The sequence below is a fragment of the Epinephelus moara genome, chromosome 9 (assembly GCF_006386435.1).
Source record: "Epinephelus moara isolate mb chromosome 9, YSFRI_EMoa_1.0, whole genome shotgun sequence".
In the NCBI taxonomy this organism is placed as follows: Eukaryota; Metazoa; Chordata; class Actinopteri; order Perciformes; family Serranidae; genus Epinephelus; species Epinephelus moara.
This window is the reverse complement of record NC_065514.1, coordinates 16,143,389-16,162,349: the sequence shown is the minus strand read 5'-3', so window position 1 is coordinate 16,162,349 and position 18,961 is coordinate 16,143,389. Positions and strand designations below refer to the sequence as shown.

General features: G+C 41.4%; 1 protein-coding gene across 1 annotated transcript in view; it reads left to right on the top strand.

The window, feature by feature from the left end:
- The first annotated feature begins 2,066 nt into the window (after positions 1 to 2,066).
- Positions 2,067 to 18,961, top strand: part of mmp17a (matrix metallopeptidase 17a) — a 142,317-nt gene continuing 125,422 nt past the window's right edge. The window contains exon 1 of the mRNA XM_050053582.1: positions 2,067 to 2,530. Coding sequence (XP_049909539.1) covers positions 2,393 to 2,530 — 138 coding nt within the window. The 5' untranslated portion in view covers positions 2,067 to 2,392. The remainder of the gene's footprint in view (positions 2,531 to 18,961) is intronic.

Below are 18,961 nucleotides of genomic sequence, written 5' to 3'. Positions count from 1 at the left end.
ATTTGTATTATGATACCAATTTTATTGTCAGCAGTAGCAACAGTTATTACTCATTGATGTGTCTATTTTACAGCATTGTGTTGCCTAACATTACTACTGTAACAACATGGCCATCCCTGTCATTATCACCTTAGGACATGAACTGTTTTATCTTTCAGATGAATCCTGAGTAAAGGACCTGGAGATTAAATAGAAGGCACCTCAAGCCCAGTTCAAATTCTCAAACAGCTGTTTAAATAAAGCCAGAAAAAAACTGACAAGTAGCCCACTGGAAGCTTGGACATTGGACTTCAAAATAAAAGCACAAGCTAAAATTGACATATCCTGTGAGATCATGTAAATGTGGCTATTACTCAGTGTAGGGGATGATGGTGTGCATGGTGTATTCACTATTTGTTTTTCACATCACTATGTTTGTGGTCATGATAAAAAAAAGTGTAGTCTGTATATATCTATGTGCTGGCCGTATCTCAAACAGCAGTTTACCCAAACTTCCTGTCGAACTTTAACAGATTATTACTTTAATAATTAATCCTTTTTATTTTTTTAATTTGACAGACTATTTAAACAATTAAATTAATCTAATAGAATTTGACTATTTAATTAATTTAAAAAATGTAGTCTATAAAATGTTGAAAGTAGATTAATGTCTTTCACAAGTTATCACAGCTCTGGAGTGATGCTTTAAATTTGTTTATATTGAAAACCAACTAACCTAATGAAGCCTACTTAATTTAAGAGTGGTGTAAAACTGTGAGAAGCTGCAAATAGCCTGATTTATACTACTGCACTCAGCAAATGGTTTGTACAAATATGACTTACTGTAGTTATTGTTATTGTTATACTATTTTGATCCTTACAGGAGATGACTTTATACGGCAGCTAGGCTCACAATCAAACACAAGGACAGATCACATCTAAACATAAATTACTAAAAGAAACTAAACTGTACTAATAAAGCCATAAAAAAACGATGTGTAATGTATGATAAAGATAGAAAATCCACAGATTGTAATGTCCAGTGAGGCTTATATAAAAAATATTAATAAAATAAATAAATAAAAAATTAAAAAATAAATAAATAAAAATAAATTCAACAGCTCAAAAAACTGCAGTTAATTATTTTTCATCAATAATTTAAGCACAAATTGAATCTCAATTACACTGCAACCAAAGTCATCAACTGTGCTTATTATTTTAGCCTTAAATGTTTTTAGATTTAGGGACTTAAACCCCCTAATAAAATAAAATAAAATAAAATATATTAAAATATTTTTTTTAAGTAGCCTATATGGAAGTATATAGAGTACATATATAGCCAAAATATATAAAGTAGCCTATATATATAAGCATCCCTAAAAATATAAAAATATACAATATAAAATGTACCTGTATGATTATTTAAATATATGTTCACACACATTTACACAAAAATTCATAAATAATTAAAAAAAAAAATCAACAGCTCTGAAAACTGCAATTAACTATTTTCCATTAATAATTTATTGATTTCAGCACAAACTGACTTTAAATCACACGGCCACCAAAGTCATCAATCGTGCTTATTATTTTAATCCTAAATGTTTACATGTAGGGACTTACACCCCCTAATAAAATTAAACAAAACAAAATAAAATGAAATAAAATAAATATTTTTAAAACGTAAAAGGAAGTACATGCATATATTAATAAATAAAGTACCCTATATACAGTATATAAACATCCCTAAAAATAGAAAAATAGAAAATGTAAAATGTACCTGTATGATTCCTTTATAAATATTTGTAGGCTACACACACATTTACGCAAAAAATAATCCTAAATGTTTTAGATTCAGGAACTCAAACCCCTAATAAAATAAATAAAACAATTAAGTAAATAGATAAATAAAATTACGTATGTGTAATTTATTGGACTACTTACCTTTTTAAAAATTCAGCAGTGACTGTTTTATTTTGGGAATTGTGCCCGGAAGTGTGACAGGTTATTGTGGCTGACTTGAGGTTGATCTCTGCTGCTCGCGACACAACCGCACGCAGCTGCTTTCATTTTCCAGCGCTCGAGACGCTACGAGGAGAGAGAGGGGAGCTCGCGCCTCATGCTCCAGGGATATTACCTCTGCTGGACTTGAGACCAACACAACAATACGCAGCTTATCTGTGCTCATGAGCACTTAGGTGTTAGTTAGGAGCACAGTTTGCGGGACATAAACTGCTCTAATGCTCTTAAGTGTTTTTACCAGCGCCGGTTTTAATGTGTTTTATGTGTTTGCGCTCAACAGTCAGGTAGACTTACTGGGACAGAATTTAACCCGAGTGGCGTGTGATTTATCCCGTGGATGCGGCTGTCGGGGTCGGTGTCTGAGCCCTGCAGGATCAGCCTGTCATAGGGCATGATGATTTCTCTGGCTCTTCACAAGTGGATGAGGAATACTTCACCGGAGATGCTGCTGCTGGTGCCGATACTGTGGCTTTTACCTCTGACTGGAGCGGCTCCGTCTCAGACTACCGAGCAGCTGGACATGGGGGTGGTAAGTTTGACACCTATTTTACCTACTTATAAGCAGGGTGAAGGGGTGGGAAGTTCTTCTACCTGCTTGCTTCAGTGAACATAGGGTGCTGTGTTTATTTATTTATTTTTCTATCATACCCTGCCACAGTGTGGGGCCGTGGGGTGGCAGCTTCTTCCTCTCCTTTCCCACTTGGGCTACTCTTGAACGTCCAGGAAAGAGCAAGTGCTGTCTTCTCTGAATACTTGCTCTGAATTTTAACAGCGCTCTGCAGTCCAATGCACGAAGCAGAGAGACGGTGCACACTGCATGATGAGAAATGAAAATGTGCACAGCAACTTTATCTACCTAATTAGACATCCTCCCTTTTAAAAATATACATTTTAAACACACATATATAAAAAATCCTGCAAGAAATAAATACATGCATGTGAAGGGATAAGCCTAGGCGTCATATCCACCTCTCTATAGTATGCTGACAGCACATATTCAGTGCTAATATGATAACTGGAGCTCACTGGGACCGACTGAACCCATGACACATTCAGCTATAGGTTGTTTTATCTGGGCTTGTCTCAGTCACGCCTGTATAAGACCTGAAGCCAAGTTCAGGGGATTGCTGTGATTAAAATACAGGATCTTATACTGTAGTCTGGTGGAGCAGATTGGAGCTCAGTGAAACAGGCAGCACCATTAATGAAGAAGCTATTCCCTTAAAGGACCACATGTTTAATTAACAGTGATATCTTAAATTCAATGCATATGTTTCACATGAGTAATGGAGGAAGTCACATGGCTATACATCATCAGAGTCCTACAGCATGTGCAGCACACAAGCTGGGGTTAAGGGAGCAAGGCACCTGCAAATGGGATGAAACACAAAGCTGCATGTACATTATAAGATTCTTCAAAGTTCTCTGCTTTCAAAAGCTGATTATCATCTTCATAATTTCGTCTTCATTAGAGCTGCATCTTTCTACTATTTCACTCCTCGGGGCATCCCAAACTTCTGTCTCGCTACAAACTCTTCTTCTGTGTGAAGCCCACGCTTGGGGATTAAGTTTTTCCTCTACAAAGACTTGCACCAAAATAGATCAGTTTCTATTGCTTTGCTTGTTTTTGGCTTCAGGTTTATTCGTCCACCTTGTGCCGGTATACCTTTTTGACTTTTTTCAACTAACACAACAGACAATTTAGTTTTGAGGTTATAATTTTTGATCTAGTTTAGACTGTGTGGGCGATACAAGGAGGATTTCAATATAATCAAATAGTTTGTAGGCTACGTTATTGTGTACAGAAGTTACATAATGTTAGAGATTGTTTTTAAGAGACAACAGCACACACACTTCACTCAGTAAGCTTACGTTAATCACGTTTTCTATCAGTGTGAAATACCCAGACTCACTTTTGTTTGATATATATATATATAACAACTGTTGATTCATTTACCAAGTACTTTTGCTACTGAAAAAATGCTGAATACGGGGTATTAGAGAATCAGATGAATGCCGGTTTCGTGGTTCAGAACCTGCGTCACCAGTCCGTCTTTTTCAGTACTGTCATATCTGTATTTTGGGGTGAGGTTAATTGATGAGTTTACACCTGGAGCGGGATCTCTTCTCGTTGGGGGATGTTACAGAAACAAAGATTTATACTGTTAGTTTAACTCTATCAAATACCAGTTTATTTCGGAAGGATATTATACAAATAACAAAGGTTATTTAAGTGGATGGGAAAAGTTTGTTGACTTTTTAACTAATTCAACAGACACTTTAGTTTTGAGATCATAATTTTTGATCTAGGTTAGACTGTGTGGGTGATACTAGAATAATTTAATATAATCAAATACTGTGTAGGCTAACATATTGTGCAAAGAAATTACATAATGTAAGAAATTGTTCTAAAGAGACAACAGGACACACACTACGCCCAGTAAGCTGATGTTAACCACGTTTCCTATCAGTGTGAAATACCCAGACTCACTGCTGAGGCAGATGCCAACAACCCTGACATCAGGACATGGTCTGCTGCTCCTTCACTCTGAATCCATTTTTTCTGTTTTTCCAAAAGGTCAGTTTGGCCACACCTGACAGGATTTTCATCACAACCTGTACACTCTTCTGTCTTGCTGTGTGCTTCAGCCACAAACAGCCAAAGCCTTGAAACAAGCCGGTACATTAACAGAATGGCCCTCCCACCCTTGACCTTCTTGTCTCGTTTTGTTTTCCAGTTGCAACATCATTCAATGCTTTATCACTTTTCACAACAGCCCTAGTTTTCTGCTTCGTCTCAACATTTGTGAGTTAGTAAGAGAAAAATATCATGGGAGCTCATCATTTTCTTTTGTGTATCTGTTTTTCTCTCTCTCAAATAAGTTGTAAAGCAGAGGGGTTAAGTTCAGCATTATCAATAAAGCTTGGGTAAACAGTTTTACTGTGGTGTCATCGGGCAAAAATCACATGATTAAATTTGACCATATTGTAATGTAAGTGCACTGAGAGAAAACTAGACTCCTGTAACTCCTTGACTCAGTTTTCAGGCTTTAGAAAATCTAGGTCATGACGGGAGACTTTGGCCAGTCACAGGTTATATCAAAGAGAGGGCGTTCCTATTGGCTGCTCCACAAATGCAGATGTGCGTGAATGTCCCTTCGGTGAAAGGCTGCAGAGAAAGTTGCTCTTCCAGCATTGGCAACAACTGCCTACACTGCAAAGCAACCCAAAAAGTTAGCCTAAATTAGAGTCTAAAAGAGAGTCTGATGGCAGTGTTTCAGAGATGGATGGTAAGGTTGCTAATAGTTTAGCATTCTGCTAACCGGAACCAAAGGCTCACAGTGTTCATATTTACATAGCTAACGTTAGCTAGAACCTTGACTCACAGTGTGTCCTCCGCCTCACTCCCCGCCACTACAGACCACCTCGCTGGGAAGAGAGCAGGCAGCAGTTCCAGAGATGGACCCCCAGTCAGTAGCCACAGAAACCACAAAACCCCAGGTCCAGGGGACCGGACTGCTCCGACTCCCACACTCAATCAGAAAACTATCTGCTGCAGAGACCTGGCACTGCCGCTACTGTTGCCAACTGAAGATGCGGGGCTGCTTCATGCTCCGCTCCTTGCTAAATAGACCACAGCGGCAAGGAGTGAGGTGATTAGACCATGGGCTAGCTTCATGTTCATCTTTATGTAGCTAATGTTAGCTAAAACCTCGAATTACAGTGTGTTCTCCGCCTCACTCCCCACCACTACAGACCACCTTGTGGGGAAGAGAGCAGGCAGCAGCTCTGGAGATGGACCCTCAGTTAGTGGCTGCAGCAACACAAATCAAGCCATCGCAAACAACCCGGCTCTTGGCGACCAGACAGCCCCGACACCCCACTCAATCAGCAAACTTTATGCCGCCAAGACCTGGCACTGCCCCTTGCCCAGAAGCCTGCTGTGACACCAGGCGCTGGGGAGTCTGTGTTGCCCAAATTCGAGCTGCTACAGTTGCAGACAGAAGGTGTGGAGTCGCTGCATGCTCCCCTCCTGGCGAAGCAGTCCGCAGCGGCAGGGAGCGAGGTGATGGGACCATGAGCTGGCTGCCTAGCTAATTTTTGCCTCATTTGTGGTCTGATAAACAAAAAGTAGTCATGATGGGAGCCAGTCACAGATCATTTCAGAGAGAGGGCATTCCTGTTGGCCGCTCTACAAATGCAGATACGCATGGATGTCCCTTTGGTGGAAGGCTGGCTAGTGGAGAATCCTTCAGAGAAAGCAGCTATCCCAGTATTGGCAACAACTGCCTACACTGCAGAGCAACCCAAAAGGTTAGCTGGCCAATCAAAAGCAGATTCAGAAATGTTGCTAATAGTTTAGCCTTCTTCTAACCAGGACTGTAGTGTATGTAGCTAACGTTAGCTAGAACCTTGAATCACAGTGTGTCCCCACTCCCCACCACTACAGACCACATTGCGAGGAAGACAGCAGTCAGTGGCCACAGTAATCCAGCCACCGCAAACCCCAGCTTTGGGGGAATGGACGGCCCCAACTCCCCACTCAGTTAGCAAACTATCTGCTACTGCGACCTCGCACTGCCACTGGCCAGTACCCAGCTGTGACACCCAGCGCTGGGGGGTTTGCACTGGCCAAATTCGAGGTGCTACAGTTGCCAACTGAAGGTATAGAGCTGCTGCATGCTCTCCTCCTGGTGAAGCAGTCTACAGCGGCAGGGAGTGAGGTGATGGGACCGTGGGTTGGTTACCTAGCTAACAGATCAGTGTACAGGAAACACTGGGTTGCTGGATGAAACACGTGCATTTGCCTATGGGAGGGGCTTAGGACAGAGACGGAAGAGTTGCAGAAGAAGGGTGTATTCGAAATACCCTCCAACCTTTGCTTTAAGTCTTTAAGTGAATATTAAAAAACTTGTCTGTCTGTAGTCGGCCGGACCTGCGATGGACGATCCATGGACAGGTAATCAGTGTCAATGTTCTGATACCTTTCTTCTAGTTCATTTTACTGAAGAATACTGAAAAAGAAGTCTAACTGTAAAAACACAGTTATGAAAGTACATGAAAGCACTTCAGCTGACACGTCATACTGGGCAAAGATAACAGCTTTTGTATAAAGTTTTATACTTCTTTCACAAACTTTTTTTTTCCTCTTTTCTGGAAAAAAATTGTGTGAACTATGGCACTACAAACACAGCGGTAGCACCAGATGAAAAGCTGTGGTAACAGCAGCGATTTTCCTCCATTTACCTTGGCAGAGAAAATAATACTCAAGATGGAAGCTTCCCTACATTTCTAGATAGAGCTGTATGATACACTCAGCGCAAAGTGCTGCAGCTTCTGTGCAGCCTGTAGTCTGAGGGCCATTACTCATGTTGTGATGACTGCGATGTCCTGTCCGGCTTCATGTGCCAGTAAATGCAAAGCAACGTTGTCGGCACACTGATGGATACAGGCCTGAGAAAGTTTACATTTGTTCTGTGGACTTAGATATGATAAAAATATAGATATAAATATGCCTCTTGGTAGGAGTCACAGAGTTCATTCAATGAAAGTAACTATGTCCCTGATGTTGAGCCTTTTTCTCCAGAATATTTCAGCTGAGGAAACTAGTTGTGAACATTACTTTGACTTTATGACAAGAAATATCTACATTATCTGCTGAAAGCCCCGATTTGCAGGTAAAATATTGGTACCCAAACAAACATCACTATTTTTGCACCAGGCACACCTTGTAGATTTGCATGGTGGCTACGAAGTGTTTGTACTTTCTTTCTTGTTAAAAAAGAGCTGCTTCAGTGACAAGATGATAATTTGTCCAGGTAGAAGAAGACGTGTATTCTCCGGCACAGTGTATTTCTCACTGTGTCCACACACTTTGAAAAATGGAAGCATCTGAGAAGTAACTCTCCGTACCCTTTAAGGTCCTCCCTAAAAGGCAAAATGTAGGAACTGTCTGTGCCTGGAAACCATAAAGACATGAAAGTGCCTTTCAAGTTTATCGTTTTGAACCCAGCTTGACCACTTCTTATGAGTAAGCAGGGTGAGTGATCTTTGCACTGTGTCTGCAGTTTCAGGACAGGTCCTTATATTTCCATTTTTGCCCAAGAAAAATAGGATACAGACTTTCTCTTCATTCTTCTTGAGAATTCACAAAAATAGGATGTCTTTGTTGAAGCTCCAGGGGAAGGGTGTCCTAGTGCCTGCTGTTTAGAGGACACGTGTGACTCCCTCAGTCTGGAGATCATGGGCAGTAGAGTGCAGAAGTTGCGGATGAAAATCACTAGTTTCATTATGTTGTATTATATTGATTCTTTGGACAGCAATACAGTATTTGCTCATATTAGGGCTGCCCCCGACTAAAAATTATCCTAGCCGACCAATAGTCGTCATTTAGGGCCATTAGTCGACTAGTCGCCTGCATGTTTACGACATTGATTTAATTATTAAGTTATATATTTTGGGCGGGGCAACACAATGGTTTGAGTTGAAGGTGTGAGAAAGAATAGTATTAGTAACATTGTTAACACTGTGCTACATTACAGAGAAATACAAAACCGTACTAATGAACCTTCATTAATATAGGCCTATATTTTATCTACAAGTGCACGTCACACACTGAGCGAGCCGCCTGTTAATGACGCTGTGGGCTAATGGGCATGTAGCTACTTCCATGTTTCAGATGATACGTCATGTTTGTAGTCGACCAATGAAGATGAGTTTACATATCACCTTGGGTTCGTCCTTCACCTTCTCAAAATGATCCCACACTTTGGATTTCCTGCCCGACATGTTATTAACTAGCCTGTGGAATAACCGCAGGTACCAGCCCTGGAAATTAGGGGCCGTACACTGACAGGAAAATGCGAGGCTGGGTGTCACTCTTGTGCCATTTCTGGGCCATGTTTTTTCAGGTGGCAGGTTGCATCTGAACCTTAACAAGCACTGTAGCATAGCCTATTTACCTGAAATCCTGAGTGCAGAGCTGATCTTCTTCCAAGCCTATCGTCCGTGGGACAGATGTAAAGCTCTGGGTAGCCCTGCACTAACATGATCAACTATTTATCAGACTGAATACTTACAGAAGAAGGTAAAGATATCTGTCGGCTGTGATTGGTTTGTAACCTGACTCCTGTCTGACTGCTGAGCGTGGCTTCTTCCTGTGTCTGTCCTTTCAAATTAAAGTCCCACATGGTCCAGTTATACAGATTTTGATTTATTTTGACAAGGTGCAGCTCCTAACAGAGTTTCACATTTGCTTGTTTATTTTTTTGTGCGACTAAGCTACCAATGGAATCTTGCCATCTAATAACCTTTCTGTTCGGCTACGTTTAGACGACTTTTGGGGGCAGCCCTAGCTGATATCATAAAGTCTGCAATGATACAATTTTGAATTGAATTCCAATTCCAATTTGAATTTCAATCCAGGGGCCAGGGATTGATATGAGACAATATCATATGCCTAGTTAACACAAGCAGTGACAGAAGAAGCTGCCAACCCTTTCTTGTTTGCTTTTGGCCATAAAAGACAAAAAATCCTACATAAATAATTGTAAAAATTGTTGAAACTGAGCAGCTAATATCATTGCAGTGAGAACAAGGTAATGGAGTGAGATGCCCGGCCAGGATCCTCATGTTTCCTGCGTATTTTACCTCGTTAAGACATTGTTTGCATATGGCATGTGCTTTGTCTGTTGACCCGTCTCTTTCTCAGAAATCCAAAATATCTCCACAGTGCGGATTTACTCCTGAAAGGGAAGCAAATATCCTTGTCATATTCTTTTTGGCTGCTTGCCAGTATCTGCCTCGCACTAGCAGCCGGTGACACAGACGAGCAATGGAAAATTTTAGAAAAAGGTCTATCTTTAATACGACAATGTTTTCACTTTGCATCAGCGATACTGAATTGTTGATCATCGATACATTGTTATACTTCGAGTAAGTGTTGCACTTAAATAAGTGATCATGCCGTATGCTTAAAGAGCCCTGTTAGAGGAGAAAGCACGTGTGAAGTTTTGGAAGACGATCCATCTGATAGAGGGGGATCATGTAAGTCAGACACTGTTCTCAGTGATATGAGGGATAAAGAGTTTTCCTGCTTTATTTTTCACTGTAAAAACAGAGATCCTTATGTTTGATCACCGATAGCAAAGGCAATTTATCTTGACGCTACAGTCTAACTACAGCTGCTAGTTCATCACGAAAGACAGAAAGTATCAGCGCAGACAGCTCCGATGATGATGATGACTTGGCCAGTGACTGATTTCTTGTCACTGGGGTGCAGCGGGGAGCCAGAGGACACACAGAGCGCGTCATTCTGCACCCTTGGAACGGCTGTTAAGTGGAGATATGATCAGATGATTGTGCACATCACTCTCTCCACAATGGATACATGCATGCGTCTGTGTGTGTGTGTGTGTGTGTCTGCTTTTCACTTAGAATTTGAAACACCGAAAACAACCCCAAAACAATCCTCTGATCTCCATCTTTGCTCTTATCCACTCCCATTACACCTCATTTCAGTGATGCTCCATCACTAGGCATTTAGTTAGGATTGCAAATCTTACGGCACGTACTGTGTGTGTGTTTTTATAACAACCACACACTGAGTCCTTAAGTAACTGAACTGCGCACTCAAGCACAGATCAGAGGTATTCATTTTATAGCTTTGCTGCTATCCAGGTTGATATATCACCACATTGCACCGATTTGCAATTTCAGCACTTGAGGGAACTGAGTCATAACAACTAAAACGTAATATGCTCTATGTTTTCTGCTCATCGTATTATGTTCCTCGTGAGGAATATTTGCTCCACTGAAACAGAACCGGCCAGCTTCCCAAAGAAACCATTCACCTGAACATCGAGGGCTTCTCTTTTGATAAGCGAGAGTGAGCCGAGCAGATTAGCAGCTGATAAATTGCCTAAATTACTGTACATGCAGCCACCTGTGGAATTTCATACATTAAAGAAGCACAATCAATGATCCACAAAACGTCAAGACTGTGTGAGTGTGTGTGAATGTGTGTGTGTGTGTGTGTGCGCCTGGAAGGGCAACCACACCCCGCCAGTCCATTTCTCACTCTCATTTTGCTGGTTAATTTCTTCAATGAGAACACCATCTGGCATCAATTCCTCTGGAGCTGTAGGCTTCTGCTCCCATATCTCTGCCACTCACTCTGCCTCCCTGCTAGTTATCAAAATGATGAGTTCCCAAAAAAAAGAAGCAACCAAAACAACAAAAACAAACAAATTGTTTTTAGGAATATGCAGGAGGATGGGGTTTTAAAAAGTGAAGTCAATATGTGCAACAAAACTGCTATCATGATATTAATGAGTCCCACCAGGATCCTTTATGAGATTATTCCAACCCAAATTTCTTCAATTTGAAGTGGCTTTTCTGATACAATTCTGATGAAATTTAAAATCCTTTCTTGGGTTATTTTTGGCATGGTTAAAAAATTGCAAGGTTGCTGGAAAGACAATGTAGATACGGCTCACTAATACCCATAATATGCTCAGTAATTAGGTCATTGGTATTCTTAAGAGAAGCATGACAATGACTCAAAGAGCATTCAGCACCAAAATAAAATCCTAGCTTCAAACATGCTCATGGAACAATATCCACTCACTCACTGCTGTTTGAATCCCGTCTCTTGAAGTACCATTAATCCTCCATCCTCCGTCCGACAATGGTTGAGGAATTTTTTAGTGTGGAACGCAAGATGGAAAATGTTCATTTTAATAATTCAGTTTTTGTTCTGAAGGGTGTAATAGGGAAATCATTTCATTTCCAAGCCCCATTTCTCTGGCCGCCAACAGTACCCCTACCCTCATTAGTACCGTGTTTGCCTGAAATTTGTGTACATTTCTGCAGCATTATATCCAGCCCCCCCCTCCCCACTCTTCTCAGTCTCTCTGCTTCCGTTCTGCTCCTGCACTTCAATGTAGGAGGCTTTCTTTCTACCAGCACATCATGGTTCTTCTGATTACACCCAGGGGCCCAGGGATAGAGGAGACTCGAAAGAAGAGATCCAGTGTCAGTCAAGAGAAAGTACTGAAATAACTAAGCAACAAAGGAGCAAAAGTATGTGATAAGATGCTTCTGCCATGAAATATGAAATGTTTCATCTTGGATTTATCAGTCACTGTGAGCCTAATGACCAAAAATGATTCACACCTCTGTGTATTATACAGTCCCTTCAGGATTTTGCAGGCTTTTTTTAAGATTGTTGCAGCTTAAAAAGCCTGATTTCACAGCATCTTTTAAAAAAAACTATGATGCATGTTGCAGTGTTTTAGGTGTTTTTTTGTAATAAAATCAGGGAGCAAGTGAAAATTGCAAATAGTTGCAATTAGTTTTTGTATGAGTCATTAAAAATCGAGGGCAACTTGTTCTAGAGAGAATAAAACTGCACTGTTTTGAGTTTGTGAATTAACGTTATCACTAACCATCCATATTTAATCCAGCTCACCTTTATTCTGTTAACGCTTGCCATAGATCTAGATGTAAGAACATCTGTCATGTCATGTCATTTTCTTGAGAGGCCATGTTTGAATAGTTGCTGTTGTTGTGTTACTGTGGATTTTTCTATTATATCCTCCTGAGACCTGAACTTTTGTTTGGTATGCATTTTTGATTTCTCCGAGCTATTTGGAATCAGTAGGACCCGATAAGTATAAACTAACTAAACACTGTCAACAATAATTAAGTCCCAATGCCCTCAAACAAGACAGCAATAAAGTCCCAATGTCTTCAAACCATCCATCCATCCATCCATCCATCCATCCATCCATTCATCCACCAGTACCCCAGACGTCCCTCTCCACAGCAACGCTTCCCAGCTCCTCCTGGGGGACCCCAAGGTGTTCCCAGGCCAGATGAGATATGTAATCCCTCCAGTGTGTTCTGGGTCTGCCCCGGGGCCTCCTACCAGTGGGACATGCCTGAAACACCTCCAGTGGGAGGCGCCCAGGTGGCATCCTGATCAGATGCCTGAACCACCTCAACTGACCCCTTTTGACGTGAAGGAGCAGCGGCTCTACTCTGAGCTCCCTCCAGATGTCCGAACTCCTTACCCTATCTCTAAGGCTGAGCCCAGCCACCCCACGGAGGAAACTCCTTTCGGCCGCTTGTATCCGCAATGTCATTTTATCGGTCACTACCCAGAGCTCATGACCATAGGTGAGAGTTGGGACATCTTCAAACAAGTACTTGGACTCTTACTTACTCTTTGCTTGTTGCTGTTACTAAAATTGGTCAAATTTGTTGCCATATCATACTACAGACATATTAGTCATAAATAAACAAGTTTCAGTCATAAAATGTGATCAGGTTTTGGACCTTGTCCAATTTTTGTGTCGGGATCGGCTGCAGACTGACTTGGCAGAGATGGCTGCCACCTTTTACCATTTGATGGCACAAAAAAGTGTCTACAAACAAGGACAGCAGGTCTAAATTAAGTAAAATGAAGTATAAGGTCAAGTAAACTCAAAATGTGATGTCCTCATATGAGGAAACAGGGTCTCAGGAAGATATGCTGTATTTGCTGCATATTGATTGGCCGCGACCTTGGCTAGGTCTCTCTTGTAAAAAAGAGATTTTCAATCATAATGGGACTTCCTGGTTAAATAAAGGTAAAAAAAAAAAAGTAGAAAAGTGTTGTCAATCAATGTAATTGGTGTTTCACCACAAGGTTGCTCACAGGAAAGTGCAGGAAAGTTAAACCACACCAGAAAAACACTCTGGATGCTGGTTTCCATGTAAAACTGTTATTAATCTCTCAGTCTGGATCGTTAGGATACTTTTAGCACCGCTGTCCCACTTCCATCAAGCTGTGTGACCTTCTGTCTGCAGAGAAGCATTGTGGGACTCAAATTCAGGGCAAGGAGATTATTTCAGGAACAATGTCATGTGGGAGAGGACTTGAATGTTGGAGAGAGTATATTTTTCCATAAAGACTGACGGAAAGTAAATGTTCAGCATGTAATATAAAGTGTATTCCCAGCTCTCTGCGTAGAGGGAAGCCGGTCCTTCAACCCGCTCCTCTCCTGCAATCTGTCACCTCAGCCTTGTTAAGCGTAAAAGTTCTCCAGAGACATGCAGGTGCCTGAGAAGACTGTCAGCATTACTGAGGAGTTTATGATTTCCTCAGAAACCAATTCAACAAGGGTCTCCGGAGCCCTGACACCTCATTGGCTGCCACTGTAGCATGGCGGTTTGGGACTGATGCGTGGCAGCTGGAAGACTTGTGCGTGACGCTCTCAGACAATGACAGCACATCGATTTCCAGATAAAGTTTGACAGCATGAATTCAGAACTTGATTTACTGTTGGCAATCCACATGTTGTCTCATGAGCAGAATAAACTAGGATTGTAAAACAAACTTTTGGCCACATACTCTCAACTTTGGATTGAAGTATAGCTTTTGATTATGTGACCAATTATGGTTTAAAGGTGCATGTGTGATGGATTAATAAATTAATGACACTGTGGGCCCTGTTTTAACTATACAAGCACAACAGCCATCGCAAAGGTGATAGGTCTTGGGCGCACACACTGTGTGGGCGTCTCCAAGCACAGCACAAGTGCAAAAAGGCTACAGAAATAAAAAATTGCAACTGGTGGATGATTATTATATGATAGCATTATTCCAAGGCTGTTTCAGTCACTATATCTCACATCTTAAAAGGTCACATTATATCATACTTAAGGTGATACAGCATTGTTTGTGCCACAATTAGTTTAAAAAAATAAAGATTAAAACGCAACATTTTGAGGAAGAAAGCGGCGTACAGAATTGCATCAATATTTTGCATGACCAGGCAGAGTAGAGAGTTGTAAGAGTCGTGCGGTTGTTTAGTAGCAGCCTGGTGTCGTTTGCATGTGATTTAATCAAAGTAAATGGTCGTGTGTAATGGCACTGCGGCACAATCAGAGGCTGCAGATTTATCACATATGTCTGTCCTGCTGACTTCAGATGGCTGCAGCGATTTAATGAACTGAAGAAGAAGGTTGTCAAACAGTATAAAGCAGCTGTGGAGAACAGATACTGCATAAACAGCTCTTACTAACTTTTGATTCAAATGCATCTACTTATCGAAGATTGTTTAATTAAAACACTTTAACTACATTTTAAGTATTATTTTGTTGTTTCTGAGCATTTGCTGCAAGGATATAGTTTGCTCTTGTTGACAAAATCACCTAATTGGCAACAGAGACTGTCGTCTAATCTCAGAGCAATGCCTTCGACCCAATTTCTATTGAAATAACTGTCTTTGTGCGAACTCATTTGAATGAACCACCCACTTCTTTGCGCCTGTCCTCCCACCTGTGCTCTGTGCACGCTGCCATAGGCATCAAAATACCACACGGACAGGAAAAGCCAATTTTAAGGGTCAGGATGAGGGCCGCCATGAAAATAGAGCCCTATGGGTGTTACATCGAGCCACAGCCATACATAGGGATTGATGCTCTGGTGCTGACTGAGGGCTTAGACATGGTCCACACATACACAGGTAGCTTTTTCTATGCATTTTGGTCCATACACAAACTGCATTTTAGGCCACTTGAAAAAGGTACTTTAGTCAGTCTCCCTTCAGGTTGAAGATGCTCAGAAACTCTGTTTTCACTGTTGTCGTGGAGACAGATAAGAGTTCTTGGCTTGTGACATCAGAATGTGCACCGTTATCTCCTTTGTGAAGCGCCACAAATAAAGCAAGATTTCGTGCAATGGTAGACAGTTGCCAAAATTATGCTGGCTCTAACCTTGCTAACAGGACTTTTTTACACATAAACGTACACACTTCCGCTGTGTTTCGGAAAAGAGGCATCAGAATGTGATATCAATAACTCTGCTTCACTATCAGCCCACAAATATGATTTTCCCCCCTCCACAATGTGCCATTGCAGCCAGGTAGCCCTCCGGTAATAGCTTTTTTTCAGGCTTCCGATTGGCCAACATTGTCTTTTTCTTCCTTGCTGGATTGGCCAACATGGCTTTAGGGTTAGGGTTATAGACCCTTTTAGGGCTGACGTCCCAGTGACGTAATTTCATTAGCTGGAGGCAAAACATGTCTCACCACCACAGGGCTGTAGGCTACATAGGACTCTTAAAATGTTGTCAACAAAAAAGAGACAAGACAACTATTGTTAAATGTGATTGAACGAAAGAACTGGATGGAGGCGATCATCAAAAATGCTCACGTGTGGCGCACACTTCATATCAGGTTAGGGAAAAGTATTTACTGTTGTAGAATACCATTATGTGTATTAAGGGTTATCATGTCCACCTCATCAGCAATTGGGGAGGTATTAAGAGGAATGTTGGATTTCTCCGTAACACTAACTTTCTTCAGACAAAGTGCCGAGAGTGCGCTTTGCCATTCTGGGAGTGCGGTGCTCTGGATAACCGAACGGTACATTTGGTAGGGATTTACAATCGGTCCAGTTTGTGCCAGAATGTGCTCCGGCACTCGGAATGAGTATATCTGAACGCACTACTCGTATCATCTTCCTCCATTGTCTAAAACAAGCCAACAGAACTTGCTAGCTAGAGCTAGCTAATGTCTGTGGAGAACTGTTTTGCCTCCAGTTAAGCCCCGCCCACCAAAAAACGTCATACTGTTTACTAACAGAAGAAGGGTCTATATCACCGCCTGTTGGTTTGGCATGCTCTTGTAAGTGCGTCAGTTGTGTTTTTGGCATTTTTCATTTGGACAGATACATTTTTTAAAACAGTGCTCTTGTGGATTGTTTTTAGAAAAAGGAGGAAAAACCCTGTTTTCAAAAATACCAGTTTTAGTGTGGACAAAGTCAAAGCAGTGAAATTGTGCTTCACTGGAGACTGCAGGAGCAGACAGAGGCAATTTATATGCAGACAGTAGATTGTGGGTGTGTACATCCATCTATGGCTAACTGTGGGAGTGAAAATTAGGCAGTTTCAGTGAGATTTATCAAACAGAACCATGCATATATGCATAGCTTAGAAATCTGACAACAATAATGTGTATGCATATTTCAGCTCTTGTTTGCACACAGTTTTAATCCTGTCTACACAGAGTTTTGGCACTAGCAAATGTCAGAGTAGGTGAGATTACAGAAGTAATGGACCGAACTATGCAAGCAGTTGAGCGGGAATTACTGTTCTCCTCAGCTGCAGATGATTCTCTCTCCCACTGGCTCCTACTGGTTTCATGACTTGCTGTAACTGTTGGTTAGAAGCGCGCTGGCTTGCTCTCAGGCTCCCCATGTAGAAAACCCCAAATCAACTCCATGTGGCAGTCCTATTTTAACTGAGGCATCCCCCTCTAGTCATACGCTCGATCAACGTTCTGGCTGCCAAAATTATTCAAAGGCCTGACCAGGTCTTGTAATTACGGTGGTTTCTGGAGTTGTGTCGCTTGCATGTTAAAGTTAAAATAATCCAGAGGCCCGCCAACCAAACTGGAGGAAACCCCAAAGCAACAGCAGAGCTCCTCTGAAGTTTGCTGTCTGAAACTGGCAGAATTGTAATACAGTATGTATGTGTGCTCGTATGCGTGCGAGGGATAAAGGAAAAGGCTGTTGCTTCTCTGGAGCAAGATGCATACTGATTTTCATCGCCGACATTGGCACAGGAGTGATGGGCAACGCTGGCTTTTAGTTTATTTCATATCAAAGTGAAGGACAGCTTCTGCAAAAAAAGGGGGGAAAGGAAAAGATAAACACTTTCTGAGGGAGCGCTTGATGTGTGCTTTGGAATTAAATTTCAGTTCTGTATGCTCTCAGAATGAAGGCGCATTTGTATATCTGAGCGAAATGAAGACAGAGGGAGAAAGACAGACAGAGAGACAAATTGCACAACTGGGAGGCGTTGGGTGTTCGGCCAACGTCTGTGAGTAATGTGTTTATTAGAATTATGATAAAAGCTTGGCTGCAATAAGCATTAAGGCATAAAAATCAGAGTTTGCTACTGAGAGCAGAATCACTTTGTCCCACCGCACAATACGCAGCCCCATTAATTTGGAGAGTGACTGTTACATTCAAGATTGTATCTTGAGGTGGCCATTAACTCAGCAATTATTCATTGGCTAATTAGGTATTTGCAGTGTTTTTTTTCTCTCTCCAGCCCATGGGAGACAAACAAAAAGAGTTATTTCTCAGTGTGCCTCTCCCTAAGTGACAATTAAATTAATTACATATCCTCCACAAAAGAACAAGTTATTTAGTGATCAGATTGTTTTTCCAAGTACTGTAAACTCTACCCGGCTAAAGTAAAGTAAAATTAAATCAATTTTCAGTATTGTGACTGAAGAATAGAAGTTTCTTGGGGCAGGTTAACACTATGCATTAGCAAATTACAGAAGATTGACCCTGATCAATTATCAGTAAATTGATCATTACACTGGAATAGAATAGCAACACTGAAAGTGATATCTGAGGGCTGTATGATTATTTGATTTATTACCCTATAATTTGGACCCTCCAAGTTCTAGGACGGCAATTGGAGTGACACTCCTCTCAGTTGCATATTTCTATGAGTGGAAAAAAATGGACAGTGGTTAGCATTGTCAACGCCCAGCAAGAGAGTTCCTGGTTTGAACCCCGGTTTGGGGGAGCCCCTCTGTTTGGATTTACATGTTCTACCTGTGTCAGCATGGGTTTTCTCTGGGTACTCCTGCTTCCTCCCACAGTCCAAAGACATGTAAGGTAATTGGTGACTCATAGGTAACCAGTAGGTGTGAATGTGAGTGTGAATGTTTGTCTGTCTCTATGTGTCAGCCCTGTGATAGTCTGACGACGTGTCCAGGGTGTACCCTGCCTCTCACCCAATGTCAGCTAGGATAGGCTCCAGCCCCTTGGTGACCCCTAACAGGATAAGTGGTTAGTACTGTAAACTCTACCTGGGTAAAGTAAAGTAAAATGACATCAAATTTCAGTATTGTGACTGAAGAATAGAAGTTTCTTGGAGCATGCTAAGTGC